Source organism: Quercus lobata, chromosome 3 (assembly GCF_001633185.2).
Source record: "Quercus lobata isolate SW786 chromosome 3, ValleyOak3.0 Primary Assembly, whole genome shotgun sequence".
NCBI lineage: Eukaryota > Viridiplantae > Streptophyta > Magnoliopsida > Fagales > Fagaceae > Quercus > Quercus lobata.
Genome location: NC_044906.1, coordinates 12,232,871 through 12,258,939, shown reverse-complemented (window position 1 = coordinate 12,258,939; position 26,069 = coordinate 12,232,871). Strand labels below are relative to the sequence as shown.

The 26,069-nt window shown below is 32.0% G+C and overlaps 2 protein-coding genes and 2 long non-coding RNA genes across 4 annotated transcripts; 3 read left to right on the top strand and 1 right to left on the bottom strand.

Annotated features, from left to right (window-relative positions):
- Nucleotides 1-7,897: 7,897 nt before the first annotated feature.
- On the bottom strand, nt 7,898-8,944 carry LOC115979874. Its single transcript, XR_004089214.1, has 3 exons — nt 8,859-8,944; nt 8,673-8,761; nt 7,898-7,941 (listed from the first exon to the last, which is right to left on the bottom strand). It is a non-coding gene; the product is annotated as an uncharacterized LOC115979874 (long non-coding RNA).
- Nucleotides 8,945-13,130: 4,186 nt separating this feature from the next.
- On the top strand, nt 13,131-14,576 carry LOC115980339. Its single transcript, XM_031102603.1, has 2 exons — nt 13,131-14,004; nt 14,095-14,576. The coding sequence occupies exons 1-2, from the start codon at nt 13,131-13,133 to the stop codon at nt 14,574-14,576; spliced, it is 1,356 nt and encodes a 451-aa protein (XP_030958463.1).
- Nucleotides 14,577-15,848: 1,272 nt separating this feature from the next.
- Nucleotides 15,849-16,997, top strand: LOC115980338 (ATP-dependent DNA helicase pif1-like). Its single transcript, XM_031102602.1, has one exon. It carries the CDS (start codon nt 15,849-15,851, stop codon nt 16,995-16,997), a length of 1,149 nt encoding a protein of 382 aa, XP_030958462.1.
- Nucleotides 16,998-17,715: 718 nt separating this feature from the next.
- Nucleotides 17,716-18,911, top strand: LOC115980013. Its single transcript, XR_004089272.1, has 5 exons — nt 17,716-17,879; nt 17,979-18,075; nt 18,195-18,319; nt 18,598-18,679; nt 18,789-18,911. It is a non-coding gene; the product is annotated as an uncharacterized LOC115980013 (long non-coding RNA).
- Nucleotides 18,912-26,069: the final 7,158 nt, after the last annotated feature.

Genomic DNA, 26,069 nt, shown 5'->3' with positions numbered 1-26,069 from the left:
GTGGACTTTTTGTTAACTTCATGAGACTTTGTCACATCAATTTTTCAAGTCTAACAAATTTACACCTTAGTTATTTATTTAATTATTATTTTTAACGTTTATTTTTAGCTCCCTGTTGCCCCGATTTTTTTTTTTCCATTACTTCTCTCCATCCCCAACCTACAAAGTCGATCACCTCCCCTCCCTCAGCTCAGCCAAAAGGCCCAAAACCCACACTGAATTCATCATTCTCTCAAGACCCAACCAAAAGATGCAGAGAAAGATAAGTAAAAATCCAATATGGGTCTAACTCCTTCATTGAAAATGCAATCTATACCTCATCTTCTGCTTCTTTTAAATCTCAAAGACTCTTCTTCTTCTTCTTCTTCAAAAACAAAGTTAGGAATCTTTTTTTATTTTTTAATTTTTTTTAAAGGCTGAGATCAATCAGTTGTTGAGTCTAATAAGCTTTCTTTGTGAGCTTATCAGCAATGGCTTTGATATAGACCAACTATGTTGCTCAAACCTTGATTTAGTTTTATGCCTAAAACTAATTTGGAAAATTAAAAGAAGAAGAAATCTAGTAGTTTTTTGTTTTTTTTTTTTTTTGTTTGATATGTTAGTAATTGTGGCCATTCCGGCCTATTTTGGTGAGTTTTGGCCGAAATTAAATGAAGCTAGCTTTTAAGAAAGAAAAAAGAGTAGAAGAAAAAGAAGAAATTCGTAGCTATGGATTGTGGTGGACAAAGCTCCAGTAAATTTTGCAAACATTTTTACAAGATTATATATGAACCACATAGAAAGTTAAATTAATTGACAATTAAAAAATAAAAATAAAAATAAAAAAGAAAAAAGGAGGATGAATACAAAGTTGTTTGAACAACCATCTAAAAAAACTTTAGTTTTGCTTCTTCCTCATTAAAAAAAAAAAATTACATTGGAGATCTTTTTTTTTTTTTTTTTTTTTTTTTTTTTTTTTTAGAATCAAATCAGCATGTTGTATTAAAAAGGCTGACCAAAACTAGCCAAAATTGGCTAAGAGAATAGAGCTTATGTGTGTTGGAACATCCTCCATCCACACCATAAGACATGACTAACATGTTTAGTAAGGTTATGAGCAACTAAGTTACCATGTCTATAAATATAAGAAAAGCAAACAGAGGAAAAAGAAGCCGACAAAATTTTGGCCTCGGTCTCGTGTCACAACTAGGCTACTCCTTCCCACAAATCAATAACCCACTAAAATACATTTACTATTTTATTTGTTCATTTTACCGTTTTATTAGTTCTGATGGACAATGGCATTTTACTTGATGTGGTTCATATTTGTTTGCAAACAAAACACTCCTTTTTTCTTATATTTTTTATTATTTTTTATAAAAACTACGTCCATAATATTTTCTCAACATTTTTATGACAAAACATATGTAATAAGTTTTTATTGGTTCTAATTTGAATCCACAACTTAAATTATGTTTTTACCCACTCATAACAACCTACCACTTAAGATTTATTGTAAAAGTGTTGTGAAAATATCTTACCCCACTTATTACCAAAATAACTTTAACTGTTTACTAGCCTAAAATATCTTTAAATTTTACAGTGCTAAAAAACATAAACTTAAATATTACATGAGCCCAACAACTGCAAATCCTATTTCTCCTCATCTCAAAACTGGACATAGAACTAGCCTTTTTTCAAAGCCACCTATTACGCAAGTTTTGGCATTATTTTTAGAGATAGTCATGATTCTCCTATTATAGTCTATACTAAATTAATTCCTTGACAAGGAAACCCATTGTGGATGGCTACCATGCTCTATAGAGTGTTACACTCCTGTCACGAACTATGGATCAGAGATTTGATTGTGGAGCTTGCCAATTCACAATTGCTAGCATCAATTGGGTTGCATGAACTATGCTTGAATGAGATTTCGGATGTGTTAGAACAAATTCAAGCTTTTTGTGAAATAGGCAGGACATATATCCTATAGGACTATGTAATAAGTAAGAGCAAGCTCTGGAGTTCCATCGTTTTTTATTTTTTTTTTATTAAAAAAAACTATTTAGAATGTTTCATAAATATTTCATTTTTGGAATTTTTCCGTGCATTGCACGGGTTAGCGACTAGTATATATATAAAAGCAGAGACCTCATGCGGAAATGCATGAGGTCCTGCCATGTGGCACTCTAAGCTTCCATTTAGTCATTTTAACCATTTTTATGTTAAATTTTTAATTGTAACCCAATAATTTATAGTAACTTATTTTTACTGTCACATAAATGGCCTAAGGTTGACAATGACCAAACAATTGTAATCTTCTAAAAAAAAAAATAACTATGATGTCAAAGTAGATGAAAAGCCAAGCCCATAAATGTTGACCCAAATATGATTTTCCCACAAACACGTAGCTGAAAGGCTACAACACGTTGTCACAAACATGTAACTGAAAGGCTACAGCACGTTGTCAAAGTAGATGAAAAGCCAAGCCCATAAATATTGACCCAAATATGATTTTCCCACAAACATGTAGCTGAAAGGCTATAGCATGTTTTCAAAGTAGATGAAAAGGCAAGCCCATAAATATTGACCCAAATATGAATTTCCCACAAACATGTAGCTGAAAGGCTACAACCTTTCACCCACCCCAACTTTGAACCCCCACCAACGTGTAGCTCAAAGGATAACCCACACTGAACACCCCACCAACGTGTAGCTCAAAGGCTACAATCTGAATTCCCACCAACGTGTACCTCAAAGGCTAACCCACGCCAACTCTGAACACCCCACCAACGTGTAGCTCAAAGGCTAACCCACGCCAAGGCTGACCCACCCCACAGTTCAGTAGATGAATGCCTAAATATTTAGACACAAATCCTCTTCTTCCTTCCCACCTGTAGATGAAACCCATCCAAGAATTTCAGTCACAGCAAACCTCTGTTTCTCTATACAAAAACTCTTCAACTTCCAAGAAAACAATGGTTTCCATTCCAACTCAATGATTATCTGTACAAACACTCTTCAACTTCTAAAAAAAACAACGGTTTTCACTCCGACTCGGAGATTATTTGAAGACATAAATGCAGAAGCTTAAAAGATTTCAGCGTTTAGTATTTTGGGCTTCAATGCAGCCACTTCCAACCAATTATACAATGCAGTTAACACCAGGTAAATGCCACCTGATTTATGAAATTGAAGAGTTAGTTTCATTTAATGTTTGTTTTGCATGTTATAAAATCTGTTCTTTTATATATCTCCGTCTCCTTATGCCTCAAAACTTATGCCCCTATAATTTATCACAATTCATTTCAGAGAGGTATGTTTACTTTCTTAATTTTATGTTCCTCTTAAATAGTTCGTTTATTAATTTATTTTTGAATCCCAAAATACTATGTTCGTTGTTATGCCACTATAATCTTACATCTCATTTCACATTCGTTGTTAATTTCAAAAACCATGTTTCTCTTCAATACTTTGTTTATTGATTTGTTGTTTATTTAGTTTAGGCATCTTTGAAAACTATTTATAATTCAATAGTTGTTAACCCACAGAAACAATATTGATTTGTTTGTTGAACCAAAAAAAAAAAAAAGAAAAACACAAATAAAATAGAACAAAGGAAGTATTTACAATTAATTTCAAATTCCTTTTCAAAAACCACGAGGTCCCTTAACAGTTTTGAGTAGTGGAATTTATTGGGGGAAATGGAGGCTGTAAGACTTGCGTGCCAAAGAAGGCGTATGATCATGTACAAGAAAAGGATGGCCAAGATGCATTCCACAAACATAGTGTCATCAAAGAAATTTGGAGGTGGAAGCCATAGGAGTAAAAAGCATAAAGACATAGCAATGATCCATGATACAAATAGTTGTAAGCAAGCAAGACTTAATAGGCGAATGGTACTCAACCTTAACCGTACTCGGGAAAGTAGTTCAAATGCTCAATGTTTGCAGCGATCAACCCCTTCAATTATAAATGTTTTTTCTCACTCGGTTGTTGGGCTTAATGGTGATGTTGCTACTACAACTACTGTGCAAGAATTTGGGATACATCTGCCTACAAATGCTAGTGCCTTGGATAAGCATCTTCCTACAACTGAGCTTACAGGTACTAATTTCATAATTTGGAATAATTGTACTGATATAGTAATTAGCTTGGTTGGAGTATTTCTTTGGTTGTCACTTGCCTAAAAGTCTATTGAATCTTCGCTTAGGCTTTTTATTTCATGATTAATTGTCTTCTGGGTAGTGTAAATGGCCTAAATTATTTTGTGATCTAGCAAGGATCTATTAAAATGAAAGCTACCATGTTATAGGTTTCACCATAAAGGACTGCTGCCTTTTATAAAACCAGCTCATGTTGTGATCTATTATTCATGCCATGGATCGATTTCCCTTGATAATGTTCATTGTTATTGCTTGCTATTTTTATTTAAACTAGTCGCTAACCCGTGCGATGCACGGGTAAGATACTTTAAAATATCTATTTAAATACATTGTATTCTCAAAGCTTTTCAAAAGAATATGCATGTTAACAACTTCTATCCTTTTCAGCTTCATTACAACTCATGTTGGAGAGAGAGAGATTGTACCTATCAAAGTATCTGTTTAAACTCCTCTATTAAAAATATTCATCCATTTGATTCATAATAATGCCACAGACCCTACACAATAAACCATATGCTCCAACCCTTTGATTACAGTGATCCTTTAATGAACACTGCTTCTGCCATTAAAGGATCATTCAAATTAAATTTCTTTGTCCAAGCTTTAACATAAGACTACATTTCATCTCGAGCTACTGCCCCCAGAATTGAAGCACCTCGACATTTAACCTTGATGAGTCTGTAAACCAAAACATTTATGTCATACTGCTATGTTGCACATATATATTTTTAATTACAAATTATCCTTGCACAAAAAGATCATTACCAGTACTTAATCTTAGCATGATTCTCCATGTAATATAGCAAAGAAACCATTGGTAGATTATCCAGTCCTCTCCAACTATCTTATGGGTCTGTGCATTTATATTACAAACATTTATATTACAAATCATTTAACTTGCCTTTATGCTGTAAACTTGTAGTTGCTTCTTTTTGCAAATTATGCATGAATAAATATTACAATTATCTACTTGCTAGAATGTTCTCTTTAGATCAACCACACCATGGATCTCAAAGAAGGTGGTATCCTTGACAAATGAAAACAATAACTTGGTAAATGCCCTCATCTCTTATAAACCAATTTTCATTATTGTAGTCTAAACATACATTAACAGCCAAGATAAACATTAAAGCAAATGAGAAACTAATAAACTACTTAAAAAACTTCTAGCTTAGTTGAGTATTCTCTGCACTTAATTTTGTGTTATTTCCCATCTCCAAGTCATCCAAAGAACCTGTCCCATTAGTGAATAATTCTTCCATTACTTATAAAAATTGTTTAAAGAAGAAGAGAAAGAACTAAATTGTACTACTAACATGCTATTAAGTCAACAAAATTTTTAAGGGTACCACATAGTTCAACTCCTTCCACATCATGGATTAATTTGATAACATTATATAAAGAAATTATGAACAAAGCATGAATGTAAATGATTGATTGATGTGCACCAAATCATACCCAACATATAAAATGGAAATTTATATTTATATTTCTACCGTATTAAAATCTACTTACAAATCACTCTAAGAAAATTCCTTTATTCATGTCAAGGATTTTATAAACAATTTGCAATTATGATACCTCATATTTCTAACCAACTAATTTGTAAAGTTAATTTTTATCAACTGAATATGTCCATTGCATTCATAGTTGTGACTAAGAAATAGGGAGTACTAAATAGTTGAACCCATTTCTCTGCAATCTCTCTGTTCTCCCTATATCCATCTAACTTCTACACAGTATTTTTTTATTTTTTATTTATAAATAACAATATTTCATAAAACAAAAGCCCCAGGTACAACAGGAGTGTACATGGAAAGATTTACATCAAGATCAAAAATTACAATAATCAAGCATAACAAAAAGATTAGAGCAAGAAAAAGAAGAGAAAGCAGAACACCAAGCAAACAAAGAGTGGAGGAGGAGAGGTTTAATCTCAAGAGTCGACCGTTCTGTTCCCTTAAAGCATAAACCTCTCAAGAGATTTAATCTGACTTCTACACAGTAATCTACACATAAACCTCTCATAAATTAATTGATTTACCTAATAAAGCTGGAGGTTCTGAGATTAGTCCATAGAGATCCTAATTTTTGAAAGGTATTAGAAATAATGCATTGAGATACGGAAAACAAAAGGCACAATATTATAGAAAGTAAATTGACCTTCCTCACTATAATGAAAAAAGCAACACATGCTCCAAAATAACGTTGAAGCACCCTAGCGAGTAATTTTCCTTCAGATTAAAGTTCAACTTTGACAATTTGCAATCTACACAACAGAACCAAATAAAAAAAAGAAAAAGAAAGGACCATTAAATAGTAAATAATCAAGTTGTGTCTCTCTTCAATAACTACTTAAAACCTAAAAAATGGAATGTTAAGGAAAAATCTTAAAGATACAAACTTACCCTTATTGTATGGTCCATAAAAAAAGGAAGAGGTTCCCCCCCGCCCCCCCAATTTTTCAGATAGTTTGTCATAATTTTTGAGTGGTGTATTGGCCAAGTCCAATGCAACCTCCATATATAGTTCAAGGAAAAAAAAAAAAAATAAAGGCAAGAGAGATAGAGAAAGGGAGTACCTTCAATGGCTTTCAAATTTGGTAGTTATTCATCAATGCCACCACCTTTTCTTGTGATTTGGTATTGTTGCCCTCAGTTCCTACAAATAAAATCAAATGCACTCAATTTGCATAAAGTAAGAAATGCAAAATATTAAGTACTCTAAATGGTACAATGGATTTTGCACAGTGACCTTGCCTAATCATATCAAAATATGTCCAAAGGATCTAAAAGCAAAGAGAAAGTACTCAAATTAAAAACTTTCATTCTTGACCATAACACTACTTGCTTTGTAAATCAATTTGCTGTATTGAAATGAAAATATTAAATTAACGTGTGTGATGCTCTCAACATAGCTGTGGCAGCCATCCACAACCTTTGGCAAGGAATTAATTCAGTATGGACTATAATAAGAGAACCATAACTATCTTTAACAATAATGCCCAAACCTGCATAATTGGTGGCTTTTTGAAAAAGGTAAGTGCCATAATCATTTTGAGATGAGGAGAAATAGGTGGCTACCATTGCCATGTTTTAGGAGCTGCAGTTATGGGCTAACATTGCAAAACCTAAATAGCTAATGGTCCTAGATTGAAATTTTCATATAAAAAATCCAAATTGCATAGAAAAGTTCCTAATTTTTGCAATTGAAAATAACCCCCCACCCCACCCCAGAAAAAAAAATTTGATTAACTGCAACCGAGAAATTCAAACTTATAATTTGCTTGGCTGACATGTTCAGAAAGTGACCAGGTCCTTTGCATTGAAATAGCATCCATGAGGTTTAGAACAAACCACCATCTAAAATCTCACTTGCAATGTTATATTAAGTAGCAAATGAAGGACTCATGAAAAAAAAAAATGATTTGTTAATTTGATGGACCCAACTTACCAAAGTCGGCAATTGAATTCCCCATGAAAACTTGTTAGGCCTAAACTTTCAAAAGCCAATCAACATTGAACAATTTGCACTAATGGTTGAATTTATGGAAAATAATGGTTTTGGGGAATTAAGATGTGAAAGACCCAAGATGAAATGATTTATCATGTAACTAAAAAGGCTTCAAAGATTGATAAGTCTGAAGAGGACATTACCTGTACTCTAAGAATTGGAGGTAGAATATGCACAACCATACCAGATGGTAGATTTGATTTTAAGGCATGCAAGTACTTTGTAATCAACTTCACATGCAATTTCTATTACAAATCTCAACCACGTCTTACATGAAATTCACCTGAACAAAAAGCAGCCAAAACGCCAAAACATTTACAAATTCCTATAAAGTATATGCACCCTAAAAACCAGAAATAAGAAGCTAATGAACATTGGAACCCTTCACTTACTAACCCAACAACTTTTGAGTGTAAATATGCTTTATTAACAGAAAATTAAAAAAAAAAAAATCCCAAAGCCAAAGTTTACCTGTAAAAAACAGTGAAAACCATTCAAACGAAACCCAAATAACTCAATATAACAAAGTTTTCAACCTTTTGAGGGAGAGAAAGTACCAATTAGATAGCAAGGACCCAAGGCCACACACAAACCCAATTGGCAAACACAAATTGAATATACCAATATGAATATATATGTAGAGCTTACATAGGTCAATCTCACATACATATACTTGAATAAAACCACAACATTAAAAAGAAAACCAAATTTCCAAAGAACTAATATTGATATCACAATCGACAACAAAATTTAAAAGAAATATGTAAACAGCATTGCACGTGCATAAGCAATTGGGTTCCACACATCCAATCCAAAGTTCAGTTTAAGCATTTCTTCAAACACTTATGCGGCATTAAGAAACTAAAGAAAAAAAAAAGAATTCCAAAAATTGAGAAACTAAATAAAATAAAAATATGCCAGAATTGAAAACCCAAAAGGATTAAAAAATGAAACGTGGATGTTCCAATACCAAACAGAGAGGGAGAAAGATTAGGTATTGTTGCCATGATGTACCTTTCTCCATATTCATCTAGCCAATCTGATTGCTAGATGACGTTATTGAAGCTCTTGGTGATGAGCTCTTCAATTGTGTAGTCATGGCACTGCAAGGTTGAAAGATAAGTAGAATTGAAAAATAAAAAACAAAACTAAAAGATACATGGAGACCGTAAAAATTTCACCTTGCGTTAAATACCCTACCTTTGGTTTTTTTGAAACGGCAGCAACTGAAAGGACTTGAACATCTGGAGGAAGGAAGAGCCATGAGAGCCCTGGCATTATGAATCTGAAGTCTGAACTGTGAAGATTTGAAACTGTCTTTGGAAGAGAGAGAGACTGCCGTTAGCAAGCTTGAAACCGTGAAACAGGGGTAGAGCAAAAGATGGGGAGACAGAAAGGGTTTTTTGCCGTTAAAAACTAAACACCATTCGGCTGGGTTTGGGCTTTATGGTGGACAACATATAGGTTTGGGCTTCATGCTAGTCATCATTAATGTGAGATACAAGTCTATAACTAAAGCTATAAAGATTGGGCTTTATGGTGGAGATAAAGTTGGAGATCATTTTTCTTTTATTAGTATTTTAAAATTTAGGAAATGCATTTTAAATTATAAGAGAAATTTAGGAAAAATGTTGGTAATGACATGGCTGCTGATGTGGCTCAATGAGAGGGTAGCAACATTAAATGCTACGTCTCAGCTTTTAGTATTATATAGATATAGATGATAAAGGACTAAAACACATTTTATATATGTGTATATATATATATATATATATACATTTTGATTTGAAACACGTTTTAGATTAAATGGTGATGGAGTTATCCCAGCCATATTAAAATGTAATTTAAACAACTTTTACAGCCATCAAATATTTTGGTCTATTATTCATGTATTGGATTGTCCGTAATACTGTTAATAGTAAGTGATGGGGAATTTGAAGTTTTGGATATTGAGAAAATTCAAAATCAAACTTTGCTTTACTCTGTCTCATCCGTATTTTTACTTACTTTGAATAGTTTCATGTCTTAAAATTTAAAATCAATGATAATTAAATAGGAAGATTGATTAATAGTTGTACTAAAACTGCTGAAATTCGCATTTGAATACACTACTTAACCTCACCTACAGCAGCCATACATAATAGAAGCTTCACACTTGCTTATTTTTTATACTGTCAATCCTCATGTTTTCTTAACTTTGTTTTAGTGTAAGGATTAGTATTGTATATTAGTAAGTTGAATATATCATCTTTTATATTTCATTGTCCATAATACTGTTAATAGTAAATGATGGAGAATTTGAAGTTTTGGATATTGAGAAAATTCAAAATCAAACGTTGGTTTACTTTGTCTCATCCATATCTTTACTTACTTTGAATAGTTTCATGTCTTAAAGTTTATATTTATAATCAATGATAATTAGATAATTAAATAGGAATATTTATTAATAGTTGTGCTATGACTGCTGAAATTCGCATTTGAATACACTACTTTACCTCACCTACAACAACCATACGTGATAGAAGCATCACACTTAACTTGGTTTATTATTATTATTCTTTTTTTGGGGGGCAGTTATGATGTGTAGTTATATATGACTGTGTAGTACTAACTCTGGGAATTGGTTGTTGTTGCTCTGCATATTACTAACTATGAATATTAGGCCCATAAAGGTTATAGATTTCACCGCAAAGGCCTGTTACCTTTTATAGAACCAGCTCATGTTGTAGTCTATTATTCATGCCATGATTTCCCTTGACAATGTTGATTGTTGTTGCTTGCTATTTTTATTTAAATGATAAACAACTGAAACACATTTATATATGTATATATATTTTTTTAGCCTCGTTTAATATTAAATAGTGATGGAGTTATCCCAATCATAGAGATGTGCAATTTTTAACCAGCTTCTACAGCTGGCAATTTGTTTGGTCTATTGATCATGCCTTGCATTGTCCTTAACACTGTTAATTATAAGTGATGAAGAATTTGAAATTTTGGATATTCAAAAAATTCAAAATCAAACCTTGCTTTACTCTATGAATATTAGACCCATAAAGGTATTGCAACATGGAAAACCACCTTCAAAAGCTTTGAAGTATAACCTGTTCATTTGATTTGTGGAATTTGTCTGAGCCACCAATTATAGACTGAGTCTACTTAACTTCCATCTGCAGTTAGATAGAAGTTTTTATAGTTGTCAATCCTCATGTTTCCTTAATTCTCTTGAAGTGTTAGGATTAGTATTGTATATTAATAAGTTGAATATATCATCTTTTATATTTCAGGTTTGGGAATGCGAAATAGAAAACCCATTAACATAGACCTGGGTAAAAGGTCAAACAACACACAAAGTAAGTGCAAAAACTACTATTTTGGAATTGTATATTCATCGTTATTTTCCATTTTTCTCATTTTCATGCATGCAAAATCACATTAAATTACTGTTATTTGTAATTTTAAATATTACAAACAACAATTAAATACTTTTAAATAATTAAAATACTATTTCAAGATAGCATCAATGACAATATACCAACAATAGGTTCAAAATTGTGTCTCCATGTATATTAAATACTTTATTAATTGTGTCTACATTTTCTAAAAGTTACTTTGATAAAAGTCCTTCATATATTTTCAACCTACCTTATTTCTATTTCTCTTCAAAATCTACTTTAAAATCCATTTTTTACAACATTGCTTGGGACTATTTTTCTCTTTAGTTGGCTTCAGCACCTATGTTTCAAATAAAGCTATTGCTAAATTGGGTTGTCAATGAATTGAAAATAATATTAATCTTTTACGTATGCTTTTATAGAACCAGCTTATGTTGTGGTCTATTATTCATGCCATGATTTTCCTTGACAATGTTGACTGTTGTTGCTTGCTATTTTTATTTAAATGATAAACAACTTAAACACATTTATATATGTATATTTTTTTTTAGCCTCGAAACTCATTTAATATTAAATAGTGATGGAGTTATCCCAATCATAAAAAAGTGTAATTTTTAAACAGCTTCTACAGCCGGCAATTTTTTTGGTCTCCTTGCATTGTCCTTAACACTGTTAACCATAAGTGATGAAGAATTTGAAATTTTGGATATTTAGAAAATTCAAAATCAAACCTTGCTTTACTTTATGAATATTAGATCCATAAAGGTATTGTAACATGGAAAACCACCTTCAGAAGCTTTGAAGTATAACCTGTTCATTTGATTTGTGGAAATTTTTCTGAGCTACCAATTATAGATTAAGTCTACTTAACTTCCATCTGCAGTTAGACAAAAGTTTTTATAGCTGTCAATCCTCATGTTTCCTTAATTCTCTTGAAGTGTTAGGATTAGTATTGTATATTAATAAGTTGAATATATCATATTTTATATTTCAGGTTTGGGAATGCAAAATGGAAAACCCATTGACATAGACCTGAGTAAAAGGTCAAACAGCACACAAAGTAAGTGCAAAAACTATTATTTTGGAATTTTATATTCATCGTTATTTTCCATTTTTCTCATTTTCATGCATGCAAAATCACATTAAAGTACTGTTATTTGTAATTTTAAATATTAAAAACAACAATTAAATACTTTTAAATAATTAAAATACTATTTCAAGATAACATCAATGACAATATACCAACAATAGGTTCAAAATTGTGTCTCCATGTATATTAAATACTTTATTAATTGTGTATCCATTTTCTAAAAGTTACTTTGATAAAGTCCTTCATATATTTTCAACCTACCTTATTTCTATTTCTCTTCAAAATTTGCTTTAAAATCCATTTTTTACAACATTACTTGGGACTATTTTTCCCTTTGGTCGGTTTCAGCACCTATGTTTCAAATAAAACTATTGCTAAACTGGGTTGTCAATGAATTGAAAATAATATTAATCTTTTATATATGCTTTTGTATTTTCTATATTTCCATTACATAATTTCATCTAATTATGCTTCATTTTTCACTATCATCTAGGAAAATTTACAGAGCTATGGAATTTTGGCCCACCAAGCTGTGTGTGTGAATATTGTAATGCAATATTATGGTACGAAAAGAGGAATCATAAATCCAAAAACACAAAGAATCCTAAATTCTCAATATGTTGTCGAGAGGGTAGGGTGAAGCTACCTTCGTTGAAATCACCACCTCTTGAGCTTCAAGAACTCCTACAACATTCAGAACATTACAAGGCTAATATAAGGAGGTTTAACTCCATGTTTGCAATGACTTCTATGGGAGGAAATGTTGATGTCCATGCTAATGAAGGACGAGGCCCTTACATCTTTCGATTGAATGGGCAAAACCACCACAGAATTGGGTCGTTACTTCCAGTTGTTGGAAAAGAGCCATCTTTTGCATAGCTGTATATACACAACACAAAAAAAGAGATTCATTATAGACTAAGAGCTTTGCCTGGACAGGAATCAAAATATGACCTTGACATTGCAATAGTTCAAATATTATTGAAGATGCTTGATAAGAACAACGTCTTGGTAAAGACATTTCGTATGGCAAGGGATAGGTTCAAGGACTCTGATATGCACAATGTACGCTTGCGATTAATTGGATCGCGATCAAGTGATGGTAGGGAACAAAACATGCCTACTTGCTCTGAAGTTGCTGCTATAATTGTAGGTGATTTGAGCGATGAAAATATCCATCGTGATATTATTGTTGAGAAAAGAAGTGGATTGTTACAACGAATAAATGAACTACACCCAAAATTCATGGCCATGCAATATCCATTGTTATTTCCGTATGGTGAGGATGGATTTCGAAATGAAATACTTAAAAAAGGTCTTGGTGGTGCTGTGCCTTTGACAGAAGAATATGTCACTATGCAAGAATATTATGCATATCAATTACAACAGCGTGAGAATGAAGGTGAAACATTGATTCTTGGTCGTAGGTTGCGACAACAATTTTTAGTAGATGCTTACACATGTGTTGAGGAGTACCGACTAATTTGGGTCAGGAATCATCAACTCCAACTAAGATCAGAGGTGTACTTTGGAATAAAGGATGCTGTATTTAGAGGAGACACTACTCCTTCATCTATTGGGAAAAGAGTTGTTCTTCCTTCAAGCTTTATTGGAAGCTATAGATATATGATTCAAAATTATCAAGATGCTATGTCAATTTGTAGATGGGCTGGGTACCCGAATTTGTTTATAACTTTCACTTGCAACCCTAAATGGCCAGAAATTGAAAGTTTCCTTTCCTTAATTCCAGCTCAACGGCCTGAAGATAGACCAGATATCATTGCAAGAGTTTTTAAAATCAAATTGGATCAACTACTACGTGATTTAAAACATGGCAAGCATTTTGGAAAAGTAATTGCAGGTATAAAATACAACTCATTACTGTTTGATTGTTGTTCTTAATGGTTTAATCTATTTAATTATTGTAACTTTTTTTTTTGTGTGAATGCAGTTAACTACATAGTTGAATGGCAAAAAAGAGGCCTCCCCCATACTCACATTCTTTTGTACCTATACCCAAATGACAAACACCCCACACCTGTGGATATAGACAAGATAATTTCTGCTGAAATACCAGATAAGATTACAAATCCAGGGGATTATGAAGTCATTTCACAATACATGATTCATGGACCTTGTGGTTTTGCCAACCCAAAATCTCCATGCATGGTTGACAATAAATGTAGGAAGCATTTTCCAAAAAAGTTTTATATTGACACTATGATAGATGAAGATGGTTACGCAATTTATAGGAGAAGAGATAATGGGATGACAGTTGAGAAGAAGGGTGTTATGCTTGATAACAGATTTGTGGTGCCATACAACATTAACCAGCTGTTAGTTAAATACCAGGCTCACATTAATGTTGAGTGGTGCAACCATTCCAAGTCCATCAAATACTTATTCAAGTATGTTAACAAGGGTTCTGATTGAGCAACATTTGTTTTGTATGAAGACTTACGCACAGGTGCTACAAGTGAAGTACAACATATAACAAACATTGATGAGATCAAAACATATCTAGATTGTAGATATATCTCAGCTTCTGAAGCATGCTGGAGACTTTTTGAGTTTGATATCCAATATAGAGAGCCTGCTGTACAGAGATTAAGCTTCCATATTAAGCTTCCATATTGAGAATGAGCAGAATGTTACATTCAAAGATTCAAACTACTTGGATAATGTTTTGGAAAGACCAGATATAACAAAAACAATGTTCACTGAATGGATGAAGGCAAACGAAATGTATGATACAGCAAGAAATTTGACATATTGTGATTTCCCTATGAAATGGGTTTGGCATAGAAAACAAAGAGAATGGCGCCCAAGGAAATCTGGCTGATGTATAGGGAGGATATTTCATGCTCATCCTACAAGTGGTGACCGCTTCTATCTTCGAATGCTCCTTAATGTGGTCAAAGGTGCAAGGTCTTTTGAGGAAATTAGGACTATTGATCATGTTGTGTATCCAACATATAGAGAAGCATGCTATGCTCATGGCCTTTTAGATGATGACAAGGAATGGGATGATGCTATCAAAGAAGCCTCTAATTGGGCTACAGGAAGGCAGCTACAAGAATTGTTCACAACGCTATTGTTATTTTGTGAAGTCACAGACCCACATGCACTATGGATGGCTAATTGGGAGTTGTTGTCTGATGATATACTATATAGGCAAAAGCGTCTCCTAATGTATGACAACTTACATTTGACAGAAGAACAGATACAGAACCATGCTCTTTTTGAAATTGAACAAATATTAGTAAAAAGTGGAAGATCTCTGAAAGAATTTGATGGCATCAAATATCCAAATGTGTCGTCAGTTAGAGAAAATAACAACCGATTGTTACAAGAAGAGTTGGATTTTGACAGGCTTGAATTGGTTGTAGAACATAAAAAACTTTTAAATGAGTTAAATGTTGACCAAAGAAAAATATATGATGCTGTAATTCAAGATGTGGCATGCAATAGCAGTGGTTTATACTTTGTCTATGGTCATGGAGGAACTGGTAAAACATATCTTTGGAAAACATTAATTGCTTGCCTCCGTTCACAAGGGAAAATTGTGCTTGCTGTAGCTTCTTCTGGCATAGCAGCTTTGCTACTCCTTGGTGGTAGGACTGCCACTCCAGATTTCAAATCCCTATCATTGTGACAGAGGAATCAACTTGTGGTATAAAACAAGGAACACATGCTGCTAAGTTAATGACAAAGGTGAGTCTTATTATATGGGATGAAGCACCTATGGCACATCATAATTGTTTTGAGGCTGTAGACTGTTCATTGAGAGATCTACTTCGATTTATTGACATAAACAGCGTCGATAAAACTTTTGGAGGAAAGACAGTTGTATTAGGTGGTGATTTTCGACAAATACTGCCAGTTATTGCTAAAGGCCATAGAGAAGATATTGTTGATGCATCAGTGAATAGATCTTATTTATGGAACTTTTGCAAGGTATTTGTACTAACACAGAATATGCGTCTCCAACAACCTAATGCTGATTCTAACAACTTTGCAGAATGGATACTCAAATTAGGTAACGGAGAGCTTGGTGAAGTTGACAGCCAATCAAATATAGTCATACCCTCTGACCTATTAATTGATGTTGGAGATGATCCAATACAAAGCATTGTGACTGCAACATATCCAAATCTTCACAGCAACTATGCAGATGGAAAATACTTGGAAGAGCGATCTATTCCAGCTCCAACAGATGATGTAGTCAATGAAATAAATGACCATATCATAGACTTGCTTGCTTCAAATGAGGAGACATATCTTAGTGCAGATTCAATTTGCAAGGCTTCGAGATACATTCAGAATGAAGATGTACTTTACCCAATTGAATTCTTAAACTCCTTGAAATTCCCTGGCATACCAAATCACAGACTACGTCTTAAAGTTGGTCTTCCAGTAATGTTGCTCCGAAATATTAATCAATCAGCTAGCCTATGCAATGGGACTCAATTAGTAGTTACTCAATTATCCAAATGGGTGATCGAAGCTAAAGTTATAACTAGATCACATGTGGGAAACAAAGTCTTCATCCCAAGAATAGTACTCTCTCCATCAGACACAAAATTGCTGTTTGTTTTAAAGAGAAGACAATTCCCAATTTCTGTTTGCTTTGCCATGACTATAAACAAGAGCCAAGGGCAATCACTAAAACATGTTGGACTTTTCTTGCTTAAACCAGTTTTTAGTCATGGGCAATTATACGTTGCTGTTTCTAGAGTTACTACTAGGAATGGTCTTAAACTCTTGATAATTGGTGACGATGGCAAAACCTCTTCAACGACTAAAAATATAGTCTATAAAGAGGTCTTTAGAAATATACATATAAATATGTGAAACTTCATTGAAGAAAGTTCATCATTCATTGCTAAGTTTCTAACCGCATTTAATTATTACTTTATACTTTTTGTAAAACAAAAATATCATGTTCCAAGCTTCTTTAGAAAACAAACATTTAAATTTGATAATGCAAAACATAGTCAATTCTGCATTTTACCAAAATAAATTATTTCATTGATGATTATTATAATTTTACTTACTTATATATATATATATATATATATATATTTTTATGACAACTTCTCTATTCAATTGTGGAAATAGCTGCAGAACTACTGATACTAAGTCAAAATGGCAATGTGTTGGACTCCTTTGAGCAAGATTTCAACGGATATAGACAATTGGACAATCAAGGTCAGAGTACTTCGTATGTGGGATGCAATCAACACAAAGAATAATGAGTTCATAAGCCTTGATATGATATTTATTGATGAAGAGGTAAGTATAGAACTCAATTTATATTGTGCTGATTCAATTTATTATGCAGATTCAATTCTTTTAAAAATAATTATTTTACCAACTCATCATATAATTCAACATCCATGGCTATTATATATATTCACAAGAAGAATAATGGAAGATATTGACATTTTCCATTATTCTAGGGCTCAACAATACATGCAATTGTTCGGAAAAATCAAGCACAAACTTTTAGACCACAATTGCTTGAAGGCCGTGTTTATACCATCAAGAATTGTAGGGTGGAGAGTACTAAAGGCGAGTTTCGACCCGTGCACAATGATATCAGAATTTGGTTCATGACCATTACTACAATCATTGAGTCCAACGAAGATATGAACTCAATCCAAAAATACCGCTTTGAGTTTGCTGACTATGACCAAATATAGAACCAATGTTACAACTACACATATTTAATAGGTAAATACAAATCTCCAACTATTTCACAATTCCTCTAATATAGTTGTATCCTAAATTAATGATTCAAAATAATCTAATTAGATAATTGCATATAAATAGATGTTGTTGGAAAGTTGGTAGCAGTTGGAAACGTTGAAGAGCCTCAAGTTAATGGCGCACCAAGAAAATTGTGCAATCTGCAATTGCTTTGGAAAGAGTAAGACAAAATTTGTTGATGTGATATTGATGTCATTATATGTTTATATAGAAAAATCAATTATAAATAAAAAAAATTACTAATAACAAAAAAATCCTTAATGATTTTAACTATACCAGGGGAAAAGAAATTAGGCTTTCACTATAGGGAACAAGTGTCTGGCAAATCGATGAAGATGTATATAAGAACAATCTAGGACCTTTTGTCTTAATTGCAACTTCGACTATTGTCAAATCATTTGGAGGTAAGTATAACTAAATAATGTTACCAACTATCAATTTTAATGTACTTAGTACTGCTATCAAGTTAATAAGCATATTGGTTACTAATCTTAGGCCATAAATTTTACAATGAGAAATGTAATCACTAATTATAAATTTTTTATACTCAAACTTATTCATTTTCAAAACAATCTAATGATACTTTTAGAGAATTTCATTCTCATTAAAACATGTCTTTCTTTTTCTCAATTTCAATTCAATATGATTTGGTTTATTATAATGTATTCTACAATTTTTGCAGGCAAAATCTCTTTGTCATCAACCAATGCAACAAAAGTATATCTAAATCTTGAGATTCCCGAGGTTGCAAAAATAATTGACAGGTGCATATTTTAAAAATTATTCATAATAAAAAAAATATGATAAATAAGATTTTTTACCTCACAAAATACCCTTTACATTCTTTTTTCCTTTTTAAAAATTCAATGATAGGAATGGTAAAAAACATTATCCTATACAAGAAATACCAAAAATACATGCAAAACAGTTTTCAGATGAGGATTTTTCTTCAAACAATATGAAGACAATACCAGAGCTCAAATGCATTGAATGGGATCCTACGAAACAGGTTTGTTAATCATTTCAAAGTAGACTCATCATTTACATGAAAATATAATAATACATCATTTACTTAAAAAAAAAAAAACATATTAACTTCAAAATTCATTGTAGGATGTTAACTGCTATTGTGTTGCAACAATAAGCAACATTGATACAACAATAAGCAAAATACTTCAAATACAAGATTCAAATTGAAGTTTTTGATTCAACTGACAAGACAACTTTTGTCATATTTGATTGAGATGCTGAGAAAATCCTAAATAAATCTGCAAAAGATCTTGCTGAAAAACAAACTGAGGTATAACTTATTTAAATTATTAAATTTATTGTAAAACTATAGATTATAATATAAATTAAAATTCCTAATATGCAGATCGATATTGAAGAAGGAATCCCACGTGATCTTAAAAAAATTTTAGGAAGACAATACATTTTTCTACTTCGCTTGAATGAATTCAATCTGAAGGATGGTTTTGAAAATTACACAGTTCCTAAGATTTTTGATGCACCTTCAAATGAGAAAAAGGTATGGAACAAAAAAAAAAAAAAAAAAAAAAAGCCAGTATGCTATATTATTTCTTTCTCTACGCTATACTGATGTAAATAACATGCTCAAATTTAATATGAATGCAGATACCTATGCAAAATCTTAGCGACAACAAATCTGCTAGCACAAACTTTGTAAGATCCAGCCAAGAATCTTCCAGTGCCATTTCATCAATGATCAACACAAATGACGCAACAAAAGGAGAAAATGATAAAAGCTCACAAATTGAACAAATAAGGATAGACCAAACTTCAAACGCTGAAGATGAAGAAACAGATGATGATAACATACCCCTCAACATGCTTTACAAGCGTCGACATACTTCAAAAAACAAAGCATTCAAGAAACAAAAAAACAAAATTTCACAATAAAGCTCTTTATTACATCACAAAATAAATATCAATAATATGGAATGAAGTACCATGCTTTTATCAACTTTTATAAAGCTCTTTATTACATCACAAAATAAATATCAATAATATGGAATGTTACCATGCTTTTATCAACTTCTATTATACAATATTACTCTAAAGTTGATTCTTTTTTGCTGATTACTTCAACAAAATAATTATAATGAATATGTGTTTGCAATTTATAATTGTTACTATGTTATAATATATATACAGTATTCTTCATAAAAAATTTCATAAACTATTACGATATTATCCGTGTATCGCACGAGCAACTTACTAGTTTCTACTAATTTTGGACACCTATAATTTGCTAAGGGGTGCGTCACCTTTTATGTCTATGGTAACTATTCAACAAAGTAACTAATCCCATAATTATTAGAATGACTACTTTTGTTCATGGAAAAATTATTTAGAAAAGTTTAGCTTTATGGTATAGTAGTAGTACCAAATAATTAGGGCATATGCTAAGATTGCACTATTATAATTATTATTATTGTTGTTATTGTTCATGATTGCAAATTATAATTATTATTGTTACTGATGTTGTCCATGTTAGTTATCATTGTTACATTCTTGTGACTCTTTCTTCTCAGAATAAAGAAGATGGTTCTACTGCTTCCTAAAATGCTTCAAGGTGAGGACTAATTTTTTCCACATACAAATCTATATCTATATATTACTAAAAGCTAAAACGTAGCATTTAATGTTACTACGCTCCCATTGAGCCACATCGGCAGCCATGTCATTACCCTTTTTTTTCTAAATTTTTTCCATAATTTTAAAATACTTTTTCTAAATATTTCTCATAATTTTAAAATACCATTAAAAAAAATAATTTTCAACCCTATATGCACCATAAAGCCCAATCTAACGTTAGTGTTGTTAATGTCGTCTTTAATGCTAACCCCTCTGTGTCTCCCCTCCTTCTCCTTTTGCTCTTCTTGTCTTTCATGCTTTCAAAACTTCATAATTTCACCTTTCTAACGCCAAACTCTCTCTCTTCCCTCCTTGGTCTCTTCCTCTCCTCTGAATCACTTCTTCATATCTGTTCAATTGCCACTTTACTAAAAAAATCATAATCCTTTCTAGGTATGCATTATCTCTTCCTTTTGTTATTAATATTGTACTATTCTTTCAACTAATGAGCATTAATTCAGATCTTATTCAAATCTGTCTCTTGATTAATGGTGATTCTTCCTATTCCTGATCAAGAGGTTTTTCAAAACGTTCAATTGTTGCCCATTGGAAATAGAACACCCATTGCTTTATTATTCTATATATATCTGCAGTCTCTCTTCCTCCATAGATAAAGAGCCTAGCAGCCTAACCTATACCAATGTAGAATCCAATCCTTCCCACTAATAAGCCCCCACGAAATTATCATATTTGAAGCCATGGATATTTGTCATCTCAAAGAAGTGCTTGAACAATTTGTAATTCGGTTCTCACAGGTTCAAATCAGATATATATATATGTATATATTATTTTGGGTACTTACAACCATTGTTGAAGCTTCAATCACCATGAGATGCTATCAAACCATGAGATTGCATGTTATTTCCTCTTATTCTTCTTCTTTGTCTCTGTCTCTCTCGCTCTCACTACATTTTCTCCATTTCTACAAGTCTTCTTTGCTTGACTGTCATGTTGAAGGTTTTGGTTGTTGCAGAAGATGGATTGGTTGTGCTTGACCCACTAAATGCTTAGGCAAGCTTAGCTGTCAACTACTTTATAGTGTATCAAATGCTTGCAAGCTATCAACCACTTATTTCTTTTGTAAATTGCCTTGGGCTTGTGTTTTTACTTAATTAGTTTTTTAATGGGTGGACAAACCAATGTCCGCCCCTCTTAAGTTTTTGTATTTTTTTTTTTTTTAATTTCATAAGTGATCAATGGTTGGGCATAATAAAAAAATATTGGGTAATCAAATGGGCTAGACATGATTTAAGATAGTTTAAATAAAAACTTGCATAAAAAGTAGTAGAATGTTAAACTCTAACAAAAAGTTTAAGTGTGTGTATATATATATATATATATATATATATCCATTGATTGAGATACTCAATATTTATTTATGTTTGCTTTTGATTTAATATTACTTATTTATCTTTTGAAAGTCATGATATTAAAAAATTTTTTTTTTTTGAAATATAGATATTTATATTTATTTGAATTATTTTAGTCAATTTTTATATTTTACTAATTTATTCTATTTATTTATTTATTAAATAATTATTAAATTAATTATGATGTCATCATGGTTTGACCTCAGTTCAACTTTAAAAACCTTAAACCTCTCTCTTTTACGGTTGTTTGAACGGTTCGGATTTCAAAACCATTTCTGTAAATGACAATGCCATAGACAATCTCTACCCACTTGGTGTCACAGATCCTATTTGGTCCCTCAAGACATTGTCTTTGCTTGAGTATATGTCATTGGTATAACAAATCGGAGAGCAAATTATGGTGAGAGATCACAACTTTTCTTTTCTTTGTTTCTCAAGAAAAAAGTGCATGGGAAAATGGGTTTTTTTTTTTTTTTTTTTTTTTTTTTTTTTTTTTTTTCCAACTTTGGTAGGCTGTGGTTGGTCATGATTATTGAGAGTTGGAGTTGTTTAGTTGTTGACGATAAATGCATGAATTTTTTTAGGAAATGGGTCATGAATGTTTTTAGGGTTTGATAAGTTAGTTGTTAGTTGGAGCTTGTGTGTGTATTTAAAAAAAAAAAAAAATTGTTTCACACTTTTTTATTGGAACAGTTGTTATGTTGTAGGTATTGCATATATTCACCAATTGTAGGAGATAAGGTCCCGAATTCTATAGATTTAATTTTTAACTTATCCCAATGAAAGATTATGTATTTCTTTTAATAATTAAAGTACTATACAAAGAACAAACAGAGGGCTTATGATATTGTATGTATTTAAATTATAGGTGGGCAATTTGATCCAAACAAAAAAACATGTCTCAATTATGGCTTTGTGCAAAAAAAAGTGTAGCAAATATGCTATGGCAATCTTGCTTTGTTTTTGAGTAGTTTGTTTATTTTATTTTGGCCATATGAGGAATGCACATTGCATCGAAGTGTGCATTGTCATTTGTTGTTGGACTAATATGTTTTTCGTATAGGGTTTTGTAATTCTATTTTAAAGATCAATGAACACTGGCCTTTTCAGATATTGAATATAGACTTCCAAAGATATGCTTGCTATTTTTCTACTTGAAATTTCCAATGTTGTGTGAAATTAGAACTTCTCTTTAAGTAAGTGAATGAAGAGCCAGTTAAGGAAAGACGACATGTGGGCTTGAGCAAGAAAAGAATGTCGAAACATTCAAAAGGAATTGATAAGGATAAGTATTTAATACTCACAAATAAGGATAAATACAATACTAATAATCTTTTTTTCTCGATGACAACTTATTCTTATCCCACTTATTACCAAAATAACTTTAATTGTTTACCGGCCCAAAATATCTTTAAACTTTACTGTGCTAAAAAACATAAGCTAAAATATTAAGTGAGCCCAACAATTGCAGCTCCTGCTTCTCCTTATCTCAAAACTGGACATGGAACTGGCCTTTTTTCAAAGCCATCTATTATGCAGGTTTGGACATTATTTTTAGAAATAGCCATGGTTCTCCTATTATAATCCATACTAAATTAATTCATTGCCAAGGAAACCCATTGTGGATGGCTGCCATGCTCTATTGAGTGTTACACTCCTGTCACGAACTGTGAATCAGGGATTTGATTACGGAGTTTGCCAACTGATAGTTGCTGGCATCAATTAGGTTGTAGGAACCATGTTTGAAGGAGATTTCGGATGTGTTAGAACAAATTCATGCTTTTTGTGAAATAGGTAGGACATATATCCTATAGGACAATTTCTAGATTGTGTAATAAGTAAGCATAAGTGTTGGAGTTCTGTCTCTTTTGAATTTTTTTTATTAAAAAAAAAAAAAAAACCTATTTAGGATGTTTCATAAATATTTCATTTTTGGAATTTTTCCATACATCGCACGGATTAGCGACTAATCAATATCAATATATTACTAAAAGCTGAAGCGTAGCGTTTAATTCTGCTACTCTCACGTTGTACCACATCAACTGCCACATCATATTCTTTAAAAAAAAATTATTTTTCCTTCAATTTTTAAATGGTTTTTATAATTTACAACCCTATAAATCCCAGCCCACTACTTATTTATTTACTCCCACTATCATTCTATAATAAATTTGTATAATTAATCCAGCCCACTTTTTATTTATTTAGTTCCACTATAAAGCCCAACCCAAAACCTTTTCAATTCAGTTTAAAGGAAAAAAAAAAAAAAAAAAAGGAGGCTTAAAGGGAGGATAATATTACGTTCAGGGTTTTGAAGATATCAAACATTCAAGCCAGTTTGAAAAAAAAGAAAAAAAAGAAAAAAAAGGGAAGCTTAAAGGGAGGATAATATTGCGTTCAGGGTTTTAAATATGTAACGTAGAGGGGAGATTAAAGGGAAAAAAAAAGTACGTTCAAGCTGGTTTGGAAGAAAGGAAAAAAAAAAGAAATAAAAGAAAAGGGAAGCGTTCAGGGTTTTGAAATATGTAACATAGAGGGAAGCTTAAAGGGAAATAAAACATTGAATTCAGGTATTGCTTGAGAAAACAGAGAGTTTGAAAGCTACCCACCTTCCTACTCTACCGTTTCTCAATAACGGCTGCCTATCTGATTTCCTTCCTCCCTTCATTCCTTTCCACATGGTTTATAAATGCTGACAAAACCTCCCTGCTTTGGTTGAGGTATCTCTACATCTCAATTCTTATTTTGGGTGCAAAACTTTTATTCTCTGTTTCAATTCTTTTTTTTGGGTGCAAAACTTTTATGCTCTATTTATATTAATATGAGACGCTTTTATTTTTATTTCATTTTTTTTTTCGTTTGTTTGTGTTTGTGTTTATATTATTTGAGCATCCTTGGCATACCATTGATGTGTTTGTGAGATTACCTGAATGACGTTTCAATAGTGCTATAATTTTACTGCCCAAAAACGTATTTTATTTTACCTTGGTTTATTTGGAAATATCTCAGGTGTCATTTTTTAAATGTGTTGTGGCTTATTGGAAGAATGTAAGACTCTAAAGTAGTGAAGTATAAAGTGTTGGTGGCATGTCTCATCCATTCCAAGGGGATTTAAAGGTGAGTTTTCATCTCTCTCGATTGCTTATATTCCATGACTGAGGGAAGTAGTTTGATAATATTCCAGATATTTTTATTTTATTTTTTTTTTGGTTTTCCAGGTTCAAGGCCACCGTCAACTTTAATGGTGAGGAGTTGTTAGATGCCGAGCCGTTGATATCTACAAGGTTTGTATATCAAGTTGAGGCAGGTTGTGTATGTTTACTATTTTGTCACACAAACTAATTGAATGTTCCCTTTGCCTGAATGTTGGATATTGGTTGAAACTACATAGGACTTAGTATCATTATAAGACAAAATTCTAGATAAAATTTCACAATGTGACACCTTTGACAGTTGAACCAATTGTTACTTGCTGCCGACAAGGGCAATCTTTTAAACAATTGAGTGAAAAAGATTGTTTTGACTTCGATGAGATAATGTAGAAGAGTATAAAATATTTAAAAAAAAAATTCCTATTTTGTAGAAAGTTTTTCTTCCTTCACCCATTGGTACACATAATGCATCCAGCCAAAAAAAGAAAAAGTACACATGATGTAGATATAGGGTCCCCAAAAGAGAGAGAGAGAGAGAGAGATATTGTTTAAAATTTCACTGATGGCTAATTTTTGGTGCAAATTATTGTTGGGGTACATAAAATAATGACAAAAAAAAAATTTTAATGAATTGCTTCAAACTGCAACTCAATATGATGAAAAGATATGGTTTGAATGCATTATTCATGACCTAATCAAATCCATAATTTCTACCATAATAGGAGAAGTATAAACTGCTTGAACTACTAGAAATTGACAAATTGACAAGGTGTGTAAGGCTACGTGCATTTGATATGGAGTGTAATTTGTGTTTCATACATTTATTGGATAATTGAGAAATTCTGAGATTGATATCCTAATGTACAATCAAAGAGGAAAAGGCAAAGAATTTTTTACATCTTCAAATATGTTAAATATTTTTACAGATTTAGTAGACTATTGGTGGTGGGATTGGTATTGAACTTGGACTTGGT

Excerpts from the sequence above, each read along its gene's own strand:
- LOC115980339 (XM_031102603.1), top strand. The coding sequence starts at position 13,131 with ATGCTTGATAAGAACAACGTCTTGGTAAAGACATTTCGTATGGCAAGG. Across the intron at positions 14,005-14,094 it reads TTTTGGAAAAGTAATTGCAG|TTAACTACATAGTTGAATGG; the intron begins GTATAAAATACA and ends GTGTGAATGCAG.
- LOC115980338 (XM_031102602.1), top strand. The coding sequence starts at position 15,849 with ATGACAAAGGTGAGTCTTATTATATGGGATGAAGCACCTATGGCACAT.